At 38.3% G+C, this 19,446-nt stretch overlaps 1 protein-coding gene across 4 annotated transcripts in view; it reads right to left on the bottom strand.

The window, feature by feature from the left end:
• The window catches only part of LOC106160672 (glycine receptor subunit alpha-2), a 45,871-nt gene that overhangs the window by 1,635 nt on the left and 24,790 nt on the right, over nucleotides 1-19,446 (bottom strand). For all 4 annotated transcript variants that reach the window (XM_086994240.1, XM_086994242.1, XM_086994241.1 and 1 more), the window contains 7 exons: nucleotides 15,370-16,777; nucleotides 6,204-6,253; nucleotides 4,350-4,417; nucleotides 2,233-2,468; nucleotides 1,579-1,661; nucleotides 940-1,068; nucleotides 328-767 (listed from right to left, as the gene is read on the bottom strand). In XM_086994240.1, the coding sequence (XP_086850366.1) occupies nucleotides 328-767; nucleotides 940-1,068; nucleotides 1,579-1,661; nucleotides 2,233-2,468; nucleotides 4,350-4,417; nucleotides 6,204-6,253; nucleotides 15,370-15,461 (1,098 nt within the window). In that variant the 5' untranslated portion in view covers nucleotides 15,462-16,777. The remainder of the gene's footprint in view (nucleotides 1-327; nucleotides 768-939; nucleotides 1,069-1,578; nucleotides 1,662-2,232; nucleotides 2,469-4,349; nucleotides 4,418-6,203; nucleotides 6,254-15,369; nucleotides 16,778-19,446) is intronic.

Raw genomic sequence — 19,446 nt, 5'->3', positions numbered from 1 at the left:
ATTGGACGGAAATGCATATAAACTGAATCATTTCGAAATAACGCTGTTTGTTGATTTTGTACAGAATTATTATACCCATGGACACATGCACGTGACACGCGCTCAAACACTCACGCACGCTCGCTCGTACCCTGTTCACTATGGACATATACACAACCACTGCAATGAGCATATTTCTAAAAAAATATAATATCATATGCAGTGGCAATTGCTTTATTTTGTGCAAATATGAACAGAAACCAGAAATATGCAATGATAAAAATATACCAACGAGTAAGGTTGTTAATTTTCACATTTGGTGCCATACGTACAAACTAAAATATATACCTTTTTTAAAGGAATTTCTTCTTCGGCACCATCGCTCCCGTGTCGGTGATGATGGTGATGATGATGCTTTCGGCCATTTTGCACAGGCATCATACTATTTGTTCTCCTCCAAATATTGAATTCTTTCCTCGAATAAACGTTCACTAATGCAAATTCCAGTAGCGACGCAAATACAAAAAGCAAGCACATACACATCCAAACGTCTATGGCCTTGATGTACGAGACTCTTGGAAGGTGAGAGTTCGCGCCGGCGCTTTGCGTTGTCATGGTGAGGACCGTAAGGAGTCCGAGAGGCACGCGCGCCGGAACTGCGTCAATGTCAATCCAAAACGAGACCCAAGACAGGATGACGATGAGAATGCTGGGAATGTAGACCTGGATCATGTAGAAACCGATGTCTCTTTTCAAGAGGAAGTCAATTTGAAGACAAGGAAATGCACCTAAAGTAAAAAAAAAATCACTGTAGTCACATATGATAACTGGAATTTAGAAGGAGTGTGGACATCATTCTAGATTTAGGTTTACTACTGTATAATAAACGTGTTCCCCAACAAGAACTAACAATCATTAGACAAAGATAGGTGCACCTAAGTAAAGTAGAACCACATTTACCTGCGGTGTAGTTCTGTGAACAGTCTCTTTGCGTCCAGCCTATGAGCTGATACTGCGGCATCTCAAAAGGTTCTTTTTCTACCGAGTTTGGCAGCCATTTGTACACAACTCTTTCCAGCGTATGGCCAACTGAAAATAAGCAATTGAAAGTTTAAGTTTTTTATGTATTTTGCTAGTTTTTTGCAAAGAACACTCTTTTAGTAATCGTCTTTCTTAATAGTTAGTCAATTAATTGAATCATTTTTTTTACTTTGCCAGACGTTTGTACACAACTCTCTCACCAAGATAAGGTCAACTGAAAACAGGCGAAGATTTGAAAAATTCGCTTTGTAAATTTCGCTCTTGTTGGTGTAGCCGAATAAAAGGTTTATCAATAACTTGAATCATTTGATGAATTTTAGAAAACGTTTGTAATAATATAGAGCCAAATGTGTGTAGAAGTCCAGGATCTTGGCAGAGCAAGATTTCATTTTTAAAACAAAATTCATTAAGAGACATACATATATTAACTGCGATATAAATGAAAATAAAGCATGCATGTACATCTATATAGCATTTTAAAGAGAAATATACAATTAATTTTTTATATCTGGACATATGGATATCAGAATGTACTGTATAGCTACACGGGCGACTTACAGCTTTCAAATATAAATGGACATTTCTGCGTATCCAGAGGGTACTTCTTCAATTTCATAGGACACGAAAGCTTTGCAGTTATTCTGAAAAAAAAAGAAATAATAAAGAAAGGAGAAAATATAATTTCAGGGATAGCGGAATCATTTTCGAAACCGTTGAACATCACACTTTTATGGAAAACGATTTCTGTATTATTATGAAAAATTACATTGAGCACTTTTACAATCATTCATAATTATTCGCTGTTTGTTTCACATCCATGCTATTTCATATTTAAATGCCGTCCTAAAATAGGTTTATAATCCTTTATAATCAACTATCTATTAAGTAATCGCTAATAAAACTATATGTAACATTTAATCTCCACATTGAAATAATTCAATAGTGAACGTTTGTCATCTTAATGTAAATGAAATATCAAGAGATATAGAACTAGAGAGTACTGCAAGAGAAAGGGCCTCCGTCATGGCACAACTGAATAAATTATGTCACCCGAAAACAGCTAGGCCCTACATATCCTGATCAATATCAATATCAATATTTGTGAAGAACTACACAGACAAACAAACTCTGATGTCAACATGACCTCTTACGTTGGTGGAGGTACAAATGTCAATACAACCTCTTTCGTTGGTGGAGGTAAGAATGACTTACTTTGAAACATACCACAGCCTCCCGTCAGAATATAGCCTCAGCAGCCTCTGTGGCACCGTCACGCTGTGAAAATCCGCCCTCTTCTCGTTCCGGAAGAAGACATCCGGGACCCAAATCTTGTTCCACATTCCGTCTTCCAGTTTGATCATGTCGGGGCTGAGGGGATCGCCCGAGTAGTCAAATTTCAGCCTCCTGTCATGCCATTGCTGCCGTAGGTAGATATTTACCTGGTAGTCCTATATTATAAATATTAAGGAAATCTGTTGAGTGTAATATTCATATAGCTGTACTGTTTATATAAGGGCAATACCAACACAGGCTTAAATGTTATAGGCCTATCAACATCTCGGAAATCCGTTTTGTATAAAAGGTAGGCCTACGTTCATATAAAGGATTATGCGTTCGTTAAAATATAATTATAGTCAGTTATTTGCACTGATATATTTTTTAAAAATTGGTACTACAATATTTTGTATTAATTTTTTAAATTATATTAGGCCTATGGTTTTATTTATAATGTTGCCACCAAATGCATGTGGTGTATAAGTTGCAATGGACTTCTCTCTTTCCCCTCTCTTATTATTGAATTATATTAAGTGCAAAAGGCCTATTCATATAAAAGTAATTTTCATATTCAGGTAGGTCTACTGTAACATTAAAGTAATACGCATGCTATATTCTTAAAGTCATGTATGCATTTTACGTAGGCCTATATATAGGGGATAATATAGGGACTTACTTGTTATATGTTAAATTACTGAGTAGCGGTATACAATGTAGGCCTATATACAAAAACCCAGCCCTTTGGCCTTATAAGACACTTTATGTGGTAGTTGCAGGTGTCCTTGTCATTTACTATATATCGCCATTATACATTCTGCCAAATGCCTGAACTATTCCCGCTATGCTTTCCAAAGAAATGGTTCCATTAATCTAAAGACACAAACTGGTATTGAGATAACATGTACCACAATTAAGGCAATGCACATGTACATATCAGGTATTTGAGTACAATGCCAAGGTTTCTGCGAGACCGAAATTATATTTTTGGCCAGGACGCGGTGGGGGTGGCGTAGGCAGATGTTTTACTTCGAATTTCTAAAATCAAGTTAAGAAGTTTTCTCAGATAACGGTGCTTGACAACTGATAGTGAAATGGATGTGGCGGCACGTAAATCATTTGTAACATTTATGAAAGTGAAGAAATTCTACTTTTGAGAGTACTTTTAACAGCTACTGAAAATAGATTACTGTCTGATCCTTATCTCTTGATTTTGCAAATACAAATCGTTTTAGATGAATACGGAATATTATCCTTTGCTCTGTTAGTTAATTCATTTCTTTCTTTTATTCGTTTTGCTATTAGTTAAGTAGGGACTTAATCAACCTATTAATTAAATGCAAAAAAATAAGGACATATTTGAAAAAAAGTAGCAACTTGCAATAAGCCAACATGTAGGGTTATAGTAAGACTAAACCAAGTTGACGCAAAGTTGTCACAAGCATGTCGACTGACACCAATTAAGACAAGCCAAATTTATTTGGGCGCAGATTGTTCTAGATTTATCGACTTGCCGAAAGGGGTCTTGATGCAATTTGGCCAATTTGGACGTTGTCCAATCTAGGCTGTGTTCAAATTGAAGGGTTCTGGCACGGCTCCTTTTGGCTTTGTGCCTTAGAGTCTACTCAACAAACCCTTTATCTTTGGTACATGTAGAAAAGCATAACTTCTGTAAGAGCATATATTCTTTCGCAGGTTTAAGTGAAGTGACTAGATGACTTATTTGATACGGTACGCTCTGGCACTGCTCTTCTTAGCAGCTTGCCTTTGAGTCTACTTAACAAACCGAGATAGACAAGTACCCTTTTAGTTTTGGTACATGTATAAAAGCATAAATTTGGTAAAAGCATACATATCCTTTCACATGTTTAAGCGAAGTGACCATATGGCTTATTTGTTATTACAAATTTATATTCATTTTTCCTAACTTAAGTTGTTTATCGTGTTATTAAATTTGGGGTGGGCGTTCAGATTTTGTTATTCCATTCCTATTTTTTGATAACGGTGATTAAATAAAAATGGACAAAATGTAAGAAAAAAAGAATATCATTACTTACCATTGCCTGTTCATTGATGTTGTCAAAACTATTGATGTACACCCCCAGTTCTACGACAGTGGCACCAGCTAAAATGCAAAATGAAGTGGAACAGGTTTTTTTTTATGGAATATCACCATAACTTATGAAAAAAGAGTCTTTTTAGCCTTACAAAATAAGTGCTATAAAATGCATGACTAAACATACGGGCTATAAACGCAACGTGTTTATTTATTCACAATATGTGTGTGTGTGTGTGTGTGTGTGTGTGTGTGTGTGTGTGTAGATGTATTTCACTGTGTTATCATATTTCAAACCGTTTCATTATGTTCTAGCAACAGCGTCCCATGTTTCAAGAACACATTCCCATTTCAGTACGTCTTGCAAACATTTTCTTTTTTTTTTCATGCTAAATTTATACTGGTTGAGCTACGTACAGTAAACATGTCACAGACGACGCATGATATTAGCATTATCGATTACACGTCATAAATGACATGTTTGTGACGTCATCGCGATGAGGCATGACATGTTGCTTTCAAAAAACCTGATGAAAAACACTGCAAACCAATGTCGTCTGTGTTGCTACTTATATCTCAGTTTAATCAAAATACAACGTCATTCCTTGTGTTGCGTAGCTCATGACCTTTATTTACAAGAAACGGCCAGCTTGTCCAAGGAGTTGACTGCATGTGCATTGTACATGTACATTCACTTCGACTCGTTAAAAATTCAGGGATAACGAACCGAATGGACGTTTTGATTAAGCTTGAATTTTTGATGGACACAAATCGAATTAAAATCATTATTTTAGACCCGTTTCCTCGGTCACGCACGGTCTATTCAATTAATAACGCGATTGATAAAATCAATAGCGCATGCGCAGTTCTGTAATTTGATCCCCGTTGACCTCGACCACCATACTAACAAGAGAAACCGTGCACTTTCGAATTAGAATAATGAATTTGCCCGTCCTTCCACTGTTTTAGCAAGGCATTCAGTTTAACCACATCCCTCAACAAATGGGTTTGGTGTACTTTTCACGCATACTAATGTTTTGCTGAACTTCTGAACTTTGGTTTTTGCAGGTTATAGATTTCCTTTGACCAGCAGTCGGACCTTGGCGAGATTTATCAGTTTCCAATTGACCAAACGTGCTTTGGTCTGTATTGATATAAACGGCTTTAATGAGCTGGAAACTGACAATTGTTCCGGACGGCTCTTTAACAGGGCGGACTGGGATAGAAAATGTGGACGAGATGCCATTGTTTGATAATTAAGTTTTTCTTTTCATTGTGCACGATCACAGTAACTTAAAACTGTCTTTAATTTCTGCATGGATTAATACTGTAGGTCTTAGACCTTTAGTCCACCTATCGCTCTTGAGTGTATTCCCCATTTAAATGCTAGTCCGAAGCACAATGAACTGTCCCGATTGCCAAATATAAAGATAATGGCATCATAAGCCTTTTTAAATATAACCACAACCTTTTTAGCCAGAAACATTGAAAAATGTAATAGTTCACTGTCCCGATGTCAAACTTACTAGTCAGCTTTCTAAAACTGGCATTATTACAATCTTTCTTAAAGAAAAATAAAAAATACTATGCTTCCCCACCCCATTAGAATCTTGGAACCACTACTGTAATTTCAACACAACCATATGTAATAAAATTAAAGAAGGCAGGGAACTTTATATGGAAGGTTTTTCTGAAAATAAGTAAACTGGGTAGGCAAAACTAAGAAGAATTAAGCAAATTATAATTAAATTACACATAGATAATCCCGATTAAAGTCATGCTGTATAATTAATGAGTTGTCCAATATTCTACAATAAGCAGTTGTAACGAAAGAAGATAAACACTATTCCCTTACCAGGCGTCACTCTCTCGTAGCCTTCTAATAATCGCTTCACAACCATAGAACTGAAATACGAGAAACGTAAACACATACACCATATTGATTCAACATTATTAGATAAATATTTTAGCTTTAATGAGCTACTAGAGTATACTAAATGCGTACGTTAAGTGTAATTGTTTGCCAGAACAAGATAAATGTAGTGAAGTTCAATTTTTTTCACAAAGAAGATTTAACAATCTTGGGAATAAAGACAGGTCAATAAACTGGTGTGTAAAAGTGCAATGTCGATATACGTGGAACGAATGGCGTGCGTGTGGTATGTTTGGATGCTACAGTGTTTTTGTAGTTCGGAGATATTATGATTCTCTCTCTCTCTCTCTATCTCTCTCTCTCTCTCTCTCTCTCTCTCTCTCTGAACGCTCTCTCTTTTCCCCATCTCTCTCTCTCTCATTCTCTTTGAACGCTCTCTCTGTTCCCCATCTCCCTCTCTCTCTCTCTTTGAACGCTCTCTCTGTTCCCCACCTCTCTCTCTCTCTCTCTCTCTCTCTCTCTCTCTCTCTCTCTCTCTCAGAGACCCACTGACATGGTCACCTCGGCTTCTTGTGAAACAACACAAAGCAATTTTCATTCAATTTCTTCCACGCCGAAATTGCTTTCGAGGCGTCTCTGCGGACCGAAAATCAAATTATTTGTAAAGAATGTTCGTGCCTTCTTGAATAAACTTGAACACTGTCAGAAAAAGATTGAGACATCCGCGGATGGCACAATATCACGTCTGACATAACGTGTTTTGTTTTGCACAATATGGCGTTGCAAAATCTAAGAAATTACGCTACTTTAACTCCCCAAGTAATCAACATATTATTTTTTCCTGGAAGTGCCTTGTTTCTTTGGGACTTGCCACATTTGCAACATTCCAAGTTACTCTTATCGGTTTAAATGTCGTAGTTGAAGCTTATTGTATTAAGGTTGGAGTATGCACGGCACGCAGCCTAGGGGATCATTGCTGCAGTCAGTCATCATACATCCTGTATCCTCGAGTTATATTGTAATTCCCTTTTTTAATCCTCAAATAAATAAATAAATAAATAAATAAATAAATAAAAACATCACTGAGATGGAGACACATACGAACCCACCTCGAGAACAGTAAACACGACCCCATGTTTTTTGCCACCACATATCGCAGTGGATTCCAGAGGTCAAAGGTCACAGCACTCATTTCCCAGTTGTCTCTTTCCTGTAATTTGTTATTCGTTGTATGGGGTTGGTCGGCTGGAAATAGTTGCATTAACTTGGCAATCACGCTTGCGGGACTTGGTGGTAATAAGCATGCAAACAGCCGTTCTCGCGGGATCGTATATTTAGACTGTGCAGAGCATGTCTGAGGTTTGGTAAATCGGTGCGGTTCCAACCTTGAAGGGCCAACGACGAACTGTTTGACATTACGCACCAAACAACATAATGGAGCCTATCTTGGTATGCTTGAGCAGTTACTTAAGATTGAACGAAATCAATTGAAGTTTGACTGTATTTTTACTGACACATCAAGTTGAGAGAATTAACACGGGATTGTACGCATGCATCCCGGAAGTCAGTTGTAGAATTTTCCTTGAAGTTCACTCACGCGTTTCAGCGGCAGCGGGGAAATGTTAAAATTTCACAGTTGACGGAGTTTGTTCAACTTAAAGACCAAAGTGTATATTATCTAGAGTTACAAGGACTCAGTTAATTTGAGCATTGTAAGGCTCTGGACATTTGGACGGTCCTAATTGTTTCAAAATTTATCTAAATACAAATAAGTGTATTTTGTGCACCATCCAAGGTAAATCAATTAATTTATGATATTTAAAATAACAACAATACAAATAATATAATGCTTATTTTTCTTGAGCGAAAGAGGTGAATTACAGCATATCAAATATCAGTCGCACTGAAACCAATAAGGAAAAATAAATAAGAAGGTGACAATTGCAGAAAAAAAACAAATTTGACTGGCAACAAGCAGAGGGCCCTGTAAATTGGTCTGGTTATCCACAGTGGACCAGGAAATATGTCTGGACGACTGCCCAAGTGCCCGATTTCTGGAAACATATGGGAATATATCTAGTTGGAAAATAATGAATACCTAGAATGAGCAAACACGGCGTACTAGTGTGTGTAAGCTGGCGGTCCGTAGAGCTCATACAAAGCTCATTAGCCAAACCCCAATACGCACTGGTATATCGTAAGGTTTCAAATTAAAACCATTTTCAACAGACTAGTACAATGTAGCTGGTAGCTTTGAAGATAAAAAAGGTTGCATAGGAGTCTGAATAACCTATATACATGCAATACCGTAACCTTTCCATAAAGTCCAACAAAAAGGGGGAAAGCGCATCTTACGGGTCTCTAGAGATATCCGAGCCCATGGTCGGGTATACGTTATATGTTTTTCCTGTCCTGGCATTCCTTGATAGTGCAAAGAAAAAACTGGCGTCAATTTTTCATTGTAGCGTGTACATCTCCCAATTTTTCAGGACTTTTGTATAAATGAAAAATTAAGATTGCTTCTTGAAGATTCGTATGTATGTGGGGTTAGATTGTTCTGTGACGTCAATCAGTCTATACCCGATTCAAATTAGACCTGTTGTGAAGGCTATGGGCAGGTGCCCGGTTACATATTTAAAATACCCAAAGTTTTGCATGTCCGAAAAGCCCTGTTGTACGTTGTAATTTATTTCCAGTAACTCTGTAAAAAAAGCATAGGGAGGGGGTACTTATCTGCCGTTAAACGATTCCAAATTAATTTGTATCCTAAGCCAGACTAGTGGGATTACGACCGTCTGCGAGACCACTTAAAAGACGGTCAAATTCTTTTCTTTTCTTTTTTATAACAGACACGAGTACGTGCTTGATAATAAAAGCTCCTCGTTTTGAGTGAAGGTCGTGAGACCAAAAACTCTAAATCTATAATGAATTGATGTATTTTGAAAGGAACATCTTGAAGTGCTCTGTCTTGAAACAGATTCAGTTACTTTACGCTGACAAAGACAACAAGTGCGATAAAAGCGAAGAAATATCGCACTTTATTATTCACACAAATTGACACTTTTCTATCCCTTAAATGTGATATACAGAACTGAAGTAGACACCTGTCAGATTTTTTCTCGCTCAAGCACCTAACAATGCACGTATAGATGCCGGGAGCTCTTCGCCACCGTCTCTTAAAACGATCAAATTCGTTACGCTGCATGACGAAATTGAAACCCGTCTTTCAAACCATGACCGACTAATTTACTCACTTAACTTCAATGAGTTATTATCTGTGTGTAAATTACTCTAAGTGACGGCTCAGGTATCAGGGCAATGCGTAACTTACGCACTTAATTGGATTTCAGGAGTGACAAGAGGGGTTCGTGTTACGATATTTGAAACCTTATTGATATTATCATTTGAAATCGGCATATCTATAATTGATGAGGAGTTATGTTTCTGTCATTTTTTAGCAACAGAGCGAGATGTTGGCTGATGATGATGAATGGTTTATATACGCTGACGATCTGGCGTCCTGAATTCTGCGTGCTTATTTTATGAGTAGTCATATTAAATAATTACATAATACTTATTAAACTTATTTATAATTACATTTCTATTGTACATTTTCATCTACCCGTGTACATGTACACGCTACAATGAATAAAGCATATATATAATTACATGTTCCCAACGAATCGACCTATTCGAGTCAACCAAGATTACCTGGTCTTTGTAGAGATTGATTTTAAAATCAATTTGCGCGAAGCTAGGGTTGTTATGACCCACTGTGGGCCTGATTCCTCCAGTATAAAGAAACAGAAAAATCCGTGTAGCAGAGAATCCGCCCTCCATTTTGTTCGTACAGGTTTGGGTCAGAATGACGTGATACGGTTAAAATATAGGACAGTGTTCACCTGTGCAAATTGGAACCGGGCCATGCCTCACAGGGAAATATGTCGCACATGACAATGACACAGGGACTAGTCTCTTTAAAAAGGAAAAATAACGATTAAAAGCGTTCACAGGGGCTTATTAAGATGGAGCCTATAACGGGGCAATTTCATTTGCAAAATCCAAAGAGATCAGGAAAACCCACGTTATTGCTATTTCTTTGCTGCCTACGTTGAATCAAGATCTACCTTATATCAAATACAGGGGGTAACTCATGTCATAAACTCATATATATATACGTGAATAACAAATGGGAGTTTCTCTAAAATAAAATTCGGACGCACCAGTTCCTGAGTGCCCCCCGCCCCTCATACACCTTTACTGTGTGAATTTGACCTAATATACAGGCATCTGCAAGGTAAGTCAAGCTGACATGACGGGGTCGATACAACATTTCCGCCGGAAGAGAAGAAATAAAACGATCTTATGTCAGGCTCTTTATGCCCAAAACTTGCTGATTATTTGATTAATGAAAATATGTCGGGCAGGTATTTTTCTCTAAAAGTTAGAATGCTTGGACATTGTTTAGGATTTCTGAGAGAGAGAGAGAGAGAGAGAGAGAAAGAAAGAGAGAGAATCACATCTTTGAACTACGAATATACACCATCTAAACAACAAAGAGAGAGAGAGAGAGCTGTGGATAGCGAAAAAATGTTCACATTCTGAAATGGCTGTGTAGACAACTATAAAAGATGTTAATTCCCCTCAACAATCTATTTTTCAATTTCACAACAAAGGGGTATAATCAGATTTCATTAAATAATTTACCAAATGGGTGATCGAAATGGATGCTATAATAACCTTTTTTAGAATTTTTATTTCTAGATCCAATTATATCATGATTTTAACATAAAAGCTATCTTTTTATTACACAACAAAGGGGTATAATCAGACTTCATTAAATAATTTACCAAATGGGTGGTCGAAATGGATGCTTTAATAACCGTTTTTAGAATTTTGATTTCTACATCCAATTATATCATGTTTTTAACATAAAAGCTGGCACCAAAGCTTTTAAGATACACGTAGAAAATATGACCACGTATTGAACAGATTCTAAGTGTTAAAACATTCGTAAATAGCACCAAAACAATTGACTCAAATAAAATAAAAGCAAGCGAAAGGAGCCGTTCTCTTAAATTGTACGAGAATCGATCTGCGTTTGGAGAGGCGCCATTTTGAATTACAGAGACATTGCACTACCCAAATATTTAACATTGGGCCGTTGTAAAGGGTTTGTTATGAGTTGGTCGAAAGACAAAAGCCTGGGTAAACAGTCTGGCTCTCCCGCGTTAAAACAACGTAGATTGTTTTACCATTCAGTGACATATAATAATGCTGTCACATTGCTTAGTAATGGGCCTTGTCATTTTATAGATGTAAAGGAGACATTTAACCACTCAGGCTGTCGTTTATAAATAGCTTTAGCCTGGGAGTCCATTAAATCAGTTAGTCTGAATGCAAAGCATCTACGGTTTCAACGACTCTATTTATATACTATGTGATACAATGTGCATACAAATGTTGGTCTATTTTCAAAAAACAAACGCAGTTGTTGTAAATAAGATAATTTGCATTCTACTTCAATCGTTTTAACAACATGGGTCTCGATTAAAATACAGTGTACATAAGTAGAAAAAACTTTGCCGCTGTTTTGCCTGGTGTAAAAAGGCCTATTTCTGTACTAGTACAGAGTAAAACCATCTACTATAAAATAAACAACAAAAAATACAATACGTAATCACACATGAAAAATTTCCACTTTTAAGTTGACGCAATGCCAAAACTCGCATCAGTAGCCATAACTGGCATCGCTGCTTGAGCCAGGTCCAAGTCATCTCTCAACTGTTACAGCCTTTTAAAAATGTTTTCCAAACGTTTTAATCACACATATAACTTTAAGGCTGTATTCCCAGAGCTTTTAGATCGATCTATCCCCGCGGGGAGTCTCACTAGATTACTGTCAGATAATCCGGCTTAAATGTCCGTCCCGCCTACCACAAGCTGTAAGGGGGTAATTAACTTTCGTGTCCGCTCGGCTGACAGCTATTTAGCGTGAACCCCAGGGAGTTAGGTCGATCTAAAGTAGATCGATCTAATCTCTGGAAATGGGGTCTAAGATAGAATACATTTCTGTGAGAGTGTATAATGTCGACTGGGGGTGGAGGTGGGGGTTGTGTAATGGTCACTGCGCGGGGGCTGAGCCGTTTACTGTTGGGGGGGGGGGTTGTGTAATGGTCACTGCGCGGGGGCTGAGCCGTTTACTGTTGGGGGGTGGGTTGTTATGCACTGAACCACTTTTTGAATATGATCAAACGAACCCTGAATCAGGGACGTAGCGCGTGCTGCAAGAGTTTTGCTACAAGATTCTTATGTTCGTATCTTTGAGCACCTACATGTACGCTACCAGCAACGTCCGGTGTCAGCGCCCTGTGGAAGGAATACATTTAGTTTTATTTAATAATTTATGACTGTCCGTTGATCCTATTTGCTGAACATTGCCCTGCTCTGTTGAAAGGCCGTCTGGGTTACAAAACGATGATCGAAGGATCTATATTTGCCGAGTAAATATATCAAATTGCTTATTTGTAAGTAATGACAAAGTTGAAGGACTGTCTAGATTACAAAACGGTGACCAACGGGTATGTATTTGACGAGTAAACAAATAACAACTAGTTTATTTGGAAGTAACGAGTCTTTGGCATTATTTACAGTTGTGCATTATTAAAGAATCATTACTTCGTCTGAAAGTACACAATTTGAATTATTCAAATTATGACCTCCTATGACGTCAAGGTATAGTAGTTCTCAGTGCTGATATGGCTAGAGAGTTGCCGTAGGGATTAAACATTCCATTTCGTCTATTTAATTTGGCAGTGTTAACTCTATTATATAGGCGTATCCAGGGAAAGGGTAACAGGAGATACGTCCCTTATCAGTTTTTCTACTCTCTCTATCTCTCTCTCTTTCTCCTCCCACTTTCCTTCTCTCTCTCACTCACCCTCTCACTCTTTCCCTCACTCTCGCTCTCCCTCCCCCCTCCCTCTCTCTAACCTTTTTCTAACACGAAAACTTAATGAGCAGAGTTGATAAAAGACCCCCCTCCCCCCCCCCTCCCCCCGGTCACCAATCTCTCTTTCTCTCAAATAATCGTTGATGCGCCAGTGCATTCAGGTGAGAGAGAGAGGTGCTCGGCACTAATATTGAAAAAAAATCAAATTTAATGATATCGATTATTCGGAATGAGGGGTTCTGGTTATAAAATGACACTTGTTGTTACCGCTCTTGACCGTGCAGGGTACAAAACGCTGATTAATTCCCACCAAACCTCACCGTCTAATTACAGTAGAAGAGCACGAGCGTGCCAATACGTAGTTTCACCTACGCTCTGGCTACTCTGGCCTACAATTATCTTTGCATAACTGAATATTAAGCAATCACGACAGGCAAGGAAGGAGAAGGCGTCAAATAAGAACGTTTTTTTTTCAGTAAATCACTCCCGTGGCAGTTGTAGAATCAACAATACGAAAGTTGGAGAAGCCGACTGGCATCACCCCGTTCTCCCTGTCTGTTTTTATCAGGGAGGGGTGGGTGGGGATGGGGTTTGGGTTTAGGGATGGGGTTAACGCGTGAAACTGTTTAAATGTGAACCGTAATCACAAGACGCTTTATTTTCTACACTGGCTCACTACCGGAACCAATTTGGCTTCCTCTTAGTTGGTGCGCAACATAGATAAGCAACGACGCGTCAACGAATTGCAATCAGATACTTAAAAAAATTGACCACGTACTTTGAACCGAGAAGATTTAGTACAATTGCCGATTCTAGGTTTTACAGCTTCTGGGTGATACTTTACCCTTAAAGTGCCTACAGGCAAGAGCCTTATTAATCATATCGAATGTAAAACGTCGTATTTAATAAACATGGAATAACGCCTTCCACCAGCAAAGGGAAAATGATTAGAACCAAACCATGCGCTCTCATAATTGTCAGTGATTTAGATTATCGGAATTGATAGTAACATTTGGGAAAGGAGTAGTGCAATGAAAAACACGCTAATATCTCTCGATTACTCCTGGATTTGCATCTTCATGTGTCTTAATAACGCGTTTGGCTCATATCGTGGCTAACTGGTCTGGCAACGGGAATTGCCCCAAGAATACATTGTTAGTTGTACACGCCTCAGTATATCTAGGCAATTCTACAGTTTTGAAAACAAAAAAACAAAGGGATTGTATGCATTGCATTAAATAACTACAAATGTTTTGTATTGGAAAGCAATAATTTCAAGGAAATGTTCATAAAAACATTCTGTAACATTGGATATATGCCATCTTAAATCTAATTAATGACTTAAATAAATGAGAAGCGTCTTTTGCCTATTTGTTTTTGAAACATATTTGGTGAAGATCAATTCAAAGGTCACACAGCAGGTCAAACTGGCTTAAATTCCGACACCTCTAAAATATTGAAGAATTTCTCCAACGCTTTGGATCGGTTATATCTATATATTAGAAGGATTGATTAATCAGCCCTTAGCGTGCATAATGGGCTGAGATACAAGTACCAAGGGATAAAATGATCATTGTATGATTCATAGGTCCGATATAACACCAATTGTATTAAACACAATTATCCAAACTTATCTTGATATATGTTATAAGTAAAATATCGTGAAATAACGTCCTTGTTGACTCATTTGATACACCCAGAATAAGATTAATATTCCAAATGGGACGCGGATAGTATAAACACAATTAACTTAACATGGTAAAAAACTGTATATGCTCTATAAGCACAACAATTATAGCATGAAGATGTGTCTGTTTTACTCTGAGCTTAGTTTAATATCCATCTAATTGGTAATGATCATAACGCTCACTGATATATCCGTTAGCAACCAATGTCTTTGGTTGTTATATACCATCCTTTCTTGAAATTCAATTAGCTATAATTACTATTAGTTCAGTATCTTTGTTGGATTGTGGTCCATTTTTCTGCTGTGATTTAACAATGATAATAGTAAATTTTATCTTAGTGTCTTTGGCTCGTAATTTAATTTTTGGAGAATCTTCTTTCAAGAAGCATTATAATACTTCAAACAGACAACCATGCAAACTCACACGCACACATACAATTGACACATGTTGTATCTTATGTGTTAGTGTAATACTGAAAAAAAAAAGAAAAAGAAAAGAAAATGCTTACCTTGTGATAGAAGTATTGTATTGCCCGACTGCCATGTTGGCGGCAAAGAAAAGGTACAGCGCCATTTGTAACGCTAGGTCCCTGAATTCCATTTTCTGTACAAACGTTTTTTTTACGGCTCTAAGGAATACATCTAGGCCTTGTCAACTGTAAACCCGGCCCTTTTTGTTGAGAACCACAAATCGAACAAGTGTCGTCTGCTTTATGATTTCAAAATTGTCTTGGTGGTCAGACGTTGGCTAACAATGATGCGTTGCTGACTGATGTGGGCGTCCGGGTTAAATATATGGACGCCTGAATTTGGCATCGGTGCAACTCCTTCGGACTTCGAGATGCTGTCTCTGTCGTCTGCTCGACAAAAGACTTTGTCAAAGTTCCAGTGCGCTGACAAAATTGAATATTCGCTGCCCGGTGTCTTGTTGAGCGTTAATTTGGCTGGCAGATACGAAATGTCGTTCAATTCTAAAGAAGCAGCGCTGTCGTCTGCACCGTACGAAAAATGTTAAATATCCGAAGGGAGTTTTCCCATATGAATGTCGTTAAACTTCCTGGAGATGGTGAAGTTCGCAGTATGTTTCCCAGAAATGGAATTGTCTTTCAAACAGCTAGAATTCTGTGCCGTCCGCTAGATTTCCAAATATCATCTGCTAGAATTCCAGAGTCGTCTGAACCACCCAACACGCAATACAGCACTGCGCCGGGATTTCCGTTTTGATTGATTATTTATACACTTTGATTTCGCACACAAGCACTTGTTGTTTCTATTTTGCTTTACGTGATATATCCACTGATTATTTCCCTACTAAACCTATGGCTTACACATCAATCCGCATCTTCTAATGGCGATTATGAAATCTCGAAGCTTGAAGTCACGCAAGTTACTGGTTCCAACTCGTCAATAAAAGTACATCCTAACAAAAGCTTTCTCACTTTTGGCTAACGCATTATCTGTATATCTGTCCGTGTGGAAAGACAGGCCAAAAGCCCCAGTCTGGAAGTCATCACGCAAAAGTGTACTCCATCGCTTCCAAAAAACTCGATTTTAGCATTACAAAAAAGCTATCGACTTCACCGTGACGTCTATCCACATTACTGACACAAGAGTGTTTCCGCACGGTGTCCCAGATGCAGTTTTCCCCCTCCTTAAAGCTGCTTGCCACTCTGCGTCTTAATTGAAAGTAATTTTTTCTCGTTAAACCAGATCACGAATCTGTGGATGTTACGGGACGATCAAATTCAAGACAGGCAAGGCGAGGATCGTGATCATCCGTCACAAGTGGTGATGAAACCTCAAACAGCGTCTCTGCTGCTTCGTTATTCTGCTATCGCGCTCGCAAATCGAGCCAGTCCACGTTAATAATGGAGCAACGCTAAATACATTACTCCTCCATGCTTGCCTCGGAATCCCCTGTGATAAAAGAAAAAAAAGGAAAAGTGATGTTAGACCATGGTTTTGCAGCGCATCATCCCCGTATTGCGGCTACAGATGGTGGTGTATTCAATAAGAGTTGTTTTGCGAAGCTTCGACACATGGGGCAAATATCGTCTTATGGTTCAATAAAAACGTTATTGTTCCGCGGTATCAGGTACACAAACACAGGTGCGCACCGGCGGAAATATACAAAACAATTGATTTGTGATACGACACACGAGACCTGCGCTGGCAAAAGGTGGGGGTTTTGGACACCGTGGACTTCAACACGAGGAAGTATAACGGCGGTGTTGAACCCCATGTGTACTTAACTAATTTATTTTCCGTTACGGTGTGGCCACATGAACGACAAATAGCAATGCACAATAAAAAGCACACAAACGTTCACTGAGCTTATGACAATATGCTGCTGATAACTAATTTTCCTTGAACATACTGCGAATACGCTTTGTACACAAATGTGTGTATGATACCGGTTTTAACCCCTTGTAAGTTGTTATGAATAAATAATAAATTGCTTCTGAGCCTCTTCATGTGTGAAACCACGACAAGGCTCAAAGCCTATATACTTCAATAACTTTCACCTATTGACATTATCTGCGGGCCATTTTAATAATGCATACAGAGGAAAAACAACATGAATGGACACTTCGATCGGCCGTTTTCGGTATCGGACGATTACATGGGTCAATTACATGACAACAACACCCGAACAATGACATGTGCACAGCGGCGAAAACGTCATGGCCCCAAGTCACATTTTACGTGACTTTCGCACAAAAATGCCCACTGGTCATCGTTCCGTAACTCTATTAGCGGGTCTGTTTTAAAAAGCCATATGCATAACACCATTACGCCGATTTAAGATAGAGAACCAAGTGTTGAAAAATTGGAAAAATATTAGGCACAGCACTTGCTCTATCGACGTTTTAAACCCGTAGGTTATCTGTTAGTGATACTAAGGGGGCGACCTTGACCTTGGCGAGGCAAAAAGCACGCGACTTATCGCGGCATATCCGTATTGATCTGCCACCCGCAAAATGCAAGGATGTTTTTATTAAAATGATCTGGGGGCCCCCTGATGGATACTTTCTCATTTGTTTTATGATCGCAATCATTTCAAATCATGGCCGCACATTGTCGTTTATTTCGGACTCACGGGACACTTGGTGGTGTTATGAATAAAAGAGAACATCAAGAAGTCAGTTAGAATAATATCTGGTGGATATGGGGGAAGAGGGGGGTCTATAAAGCAGCTATTTAATCCTGTAAGATTCGATTTTAGGTTCACAGATCGAGAAGAAGTGAGCAACAAGAGTCGTGGATTTCCAAACAGCTTTATTCCCACTACCTAACTTCCTCTCTCTACCCACCACCTGTTCTATTTATATGTACCTTAATATCTCATTATAATAATACCTTATAATAAATCTTACTAGGCGCGGGCGCCGCGACATCCTATAGTCTAGGCGATTCTCTGTAATTCGAGCTTTAATATAAGTGAATGATATAATTTCAAGTGAAATGTTTGTGAATGAGCTATATCTGTTATTCGTTTAGTCTCCCTCCCCCTCTCTCTCTTGACGTGTGTGTCCATGTGTGTGAGCGTGCGTGTGTGCACGTGCCTTGATGTTTTTGCATGTTCTTCATAATTAAATTTCGGGTTTATATGTCTTACATTCCACTGACTTTAAAACTGAAAATTCAGCTTTTTATTTGTTTTCCATTCTTCTGGCAACCTGTGAGACCGTTCTCTGCCTCATCATGTAGATTTTCCAGACCGTGACAGAACTTTCTTAAGCCAGAACTATGCCACAATTAGTCTTTATTAAGTAACGTGTCGGAATTTTATTGAAATAAGCGCAGCCAATGTTGAAAATCCAATTAATATAAAGCATCGTATAATGAACCGACTGCACGTTCATTACATTCTTCTTATTCCGTGCTGATGAAAGAGGAAATCTGTCCAAAAGTTTAAGCAATGTTCATAACAATTTGACAATGGATGACAAGTATTGGGGAACATAAATTATGCATTGCGTTTCCTTGTTTGTCGATTTTAATTAATTCCCATCTGTAGGTTTGCGCCATACCCCAACACACCGCTTTCCGGCACTCTTTGTCAAGGTTCTTTAAGAAACACAGACTCGTGCGATTTTTATCACTTTCTTGAATTTATCAAGGCGTTGATGTCAGTAATGCAGGCGAAATGAGAATTATGTTCTTGGTTGCCATCTCTGTAACACGTAATTACACTCTGGCGTATACGTATGCTTGATATGTAAGAGAGGCCAAAGGGATTCGGTTAACTCCCCCCCCCCACCTCCCCTTACTTCCTATACTACAATCTCAGGAGTTGATATTTGAATAAATGTTTCCTTATTTACGTGAGGGTCTACGGGGGGATGCTCAATCTACCATCTGTCTCGTTCTCTCTCCACTTATTAAAACAATACGTTTTACCTGTATATAATTCAAGGTTTAAACACATATATCAAAAGTGACACAAGAATATCAAAGGTGTTTCATCATGCACCCTGGTTCTGGAACTTTTGTGAGATTTCACAGTAGGTTTAATTAGGGATTATTGTACACCTGTCCTTTCACAAGGTAAAAAGAATAAGACCACAGTAGTTTTAAATCAA

The sequence above is a fragment of the Lingula anatina genome, chromosome 8 (assembly GCF_051362555.1).
Source record: "Lingula anatina isolate TDL-2025a chromosome 8, LinAna3.0, whole genome shotgun sequence".
Lineage (NCBI taxonomy): Eukaryota > Metazoa > Brachiopoda > Lingulata > Lingulida > Lingulidae > Lingula > Lingula anatina.
This window is presented reverse-complemented; position numbering and strand designations above follow the sequence as displayed.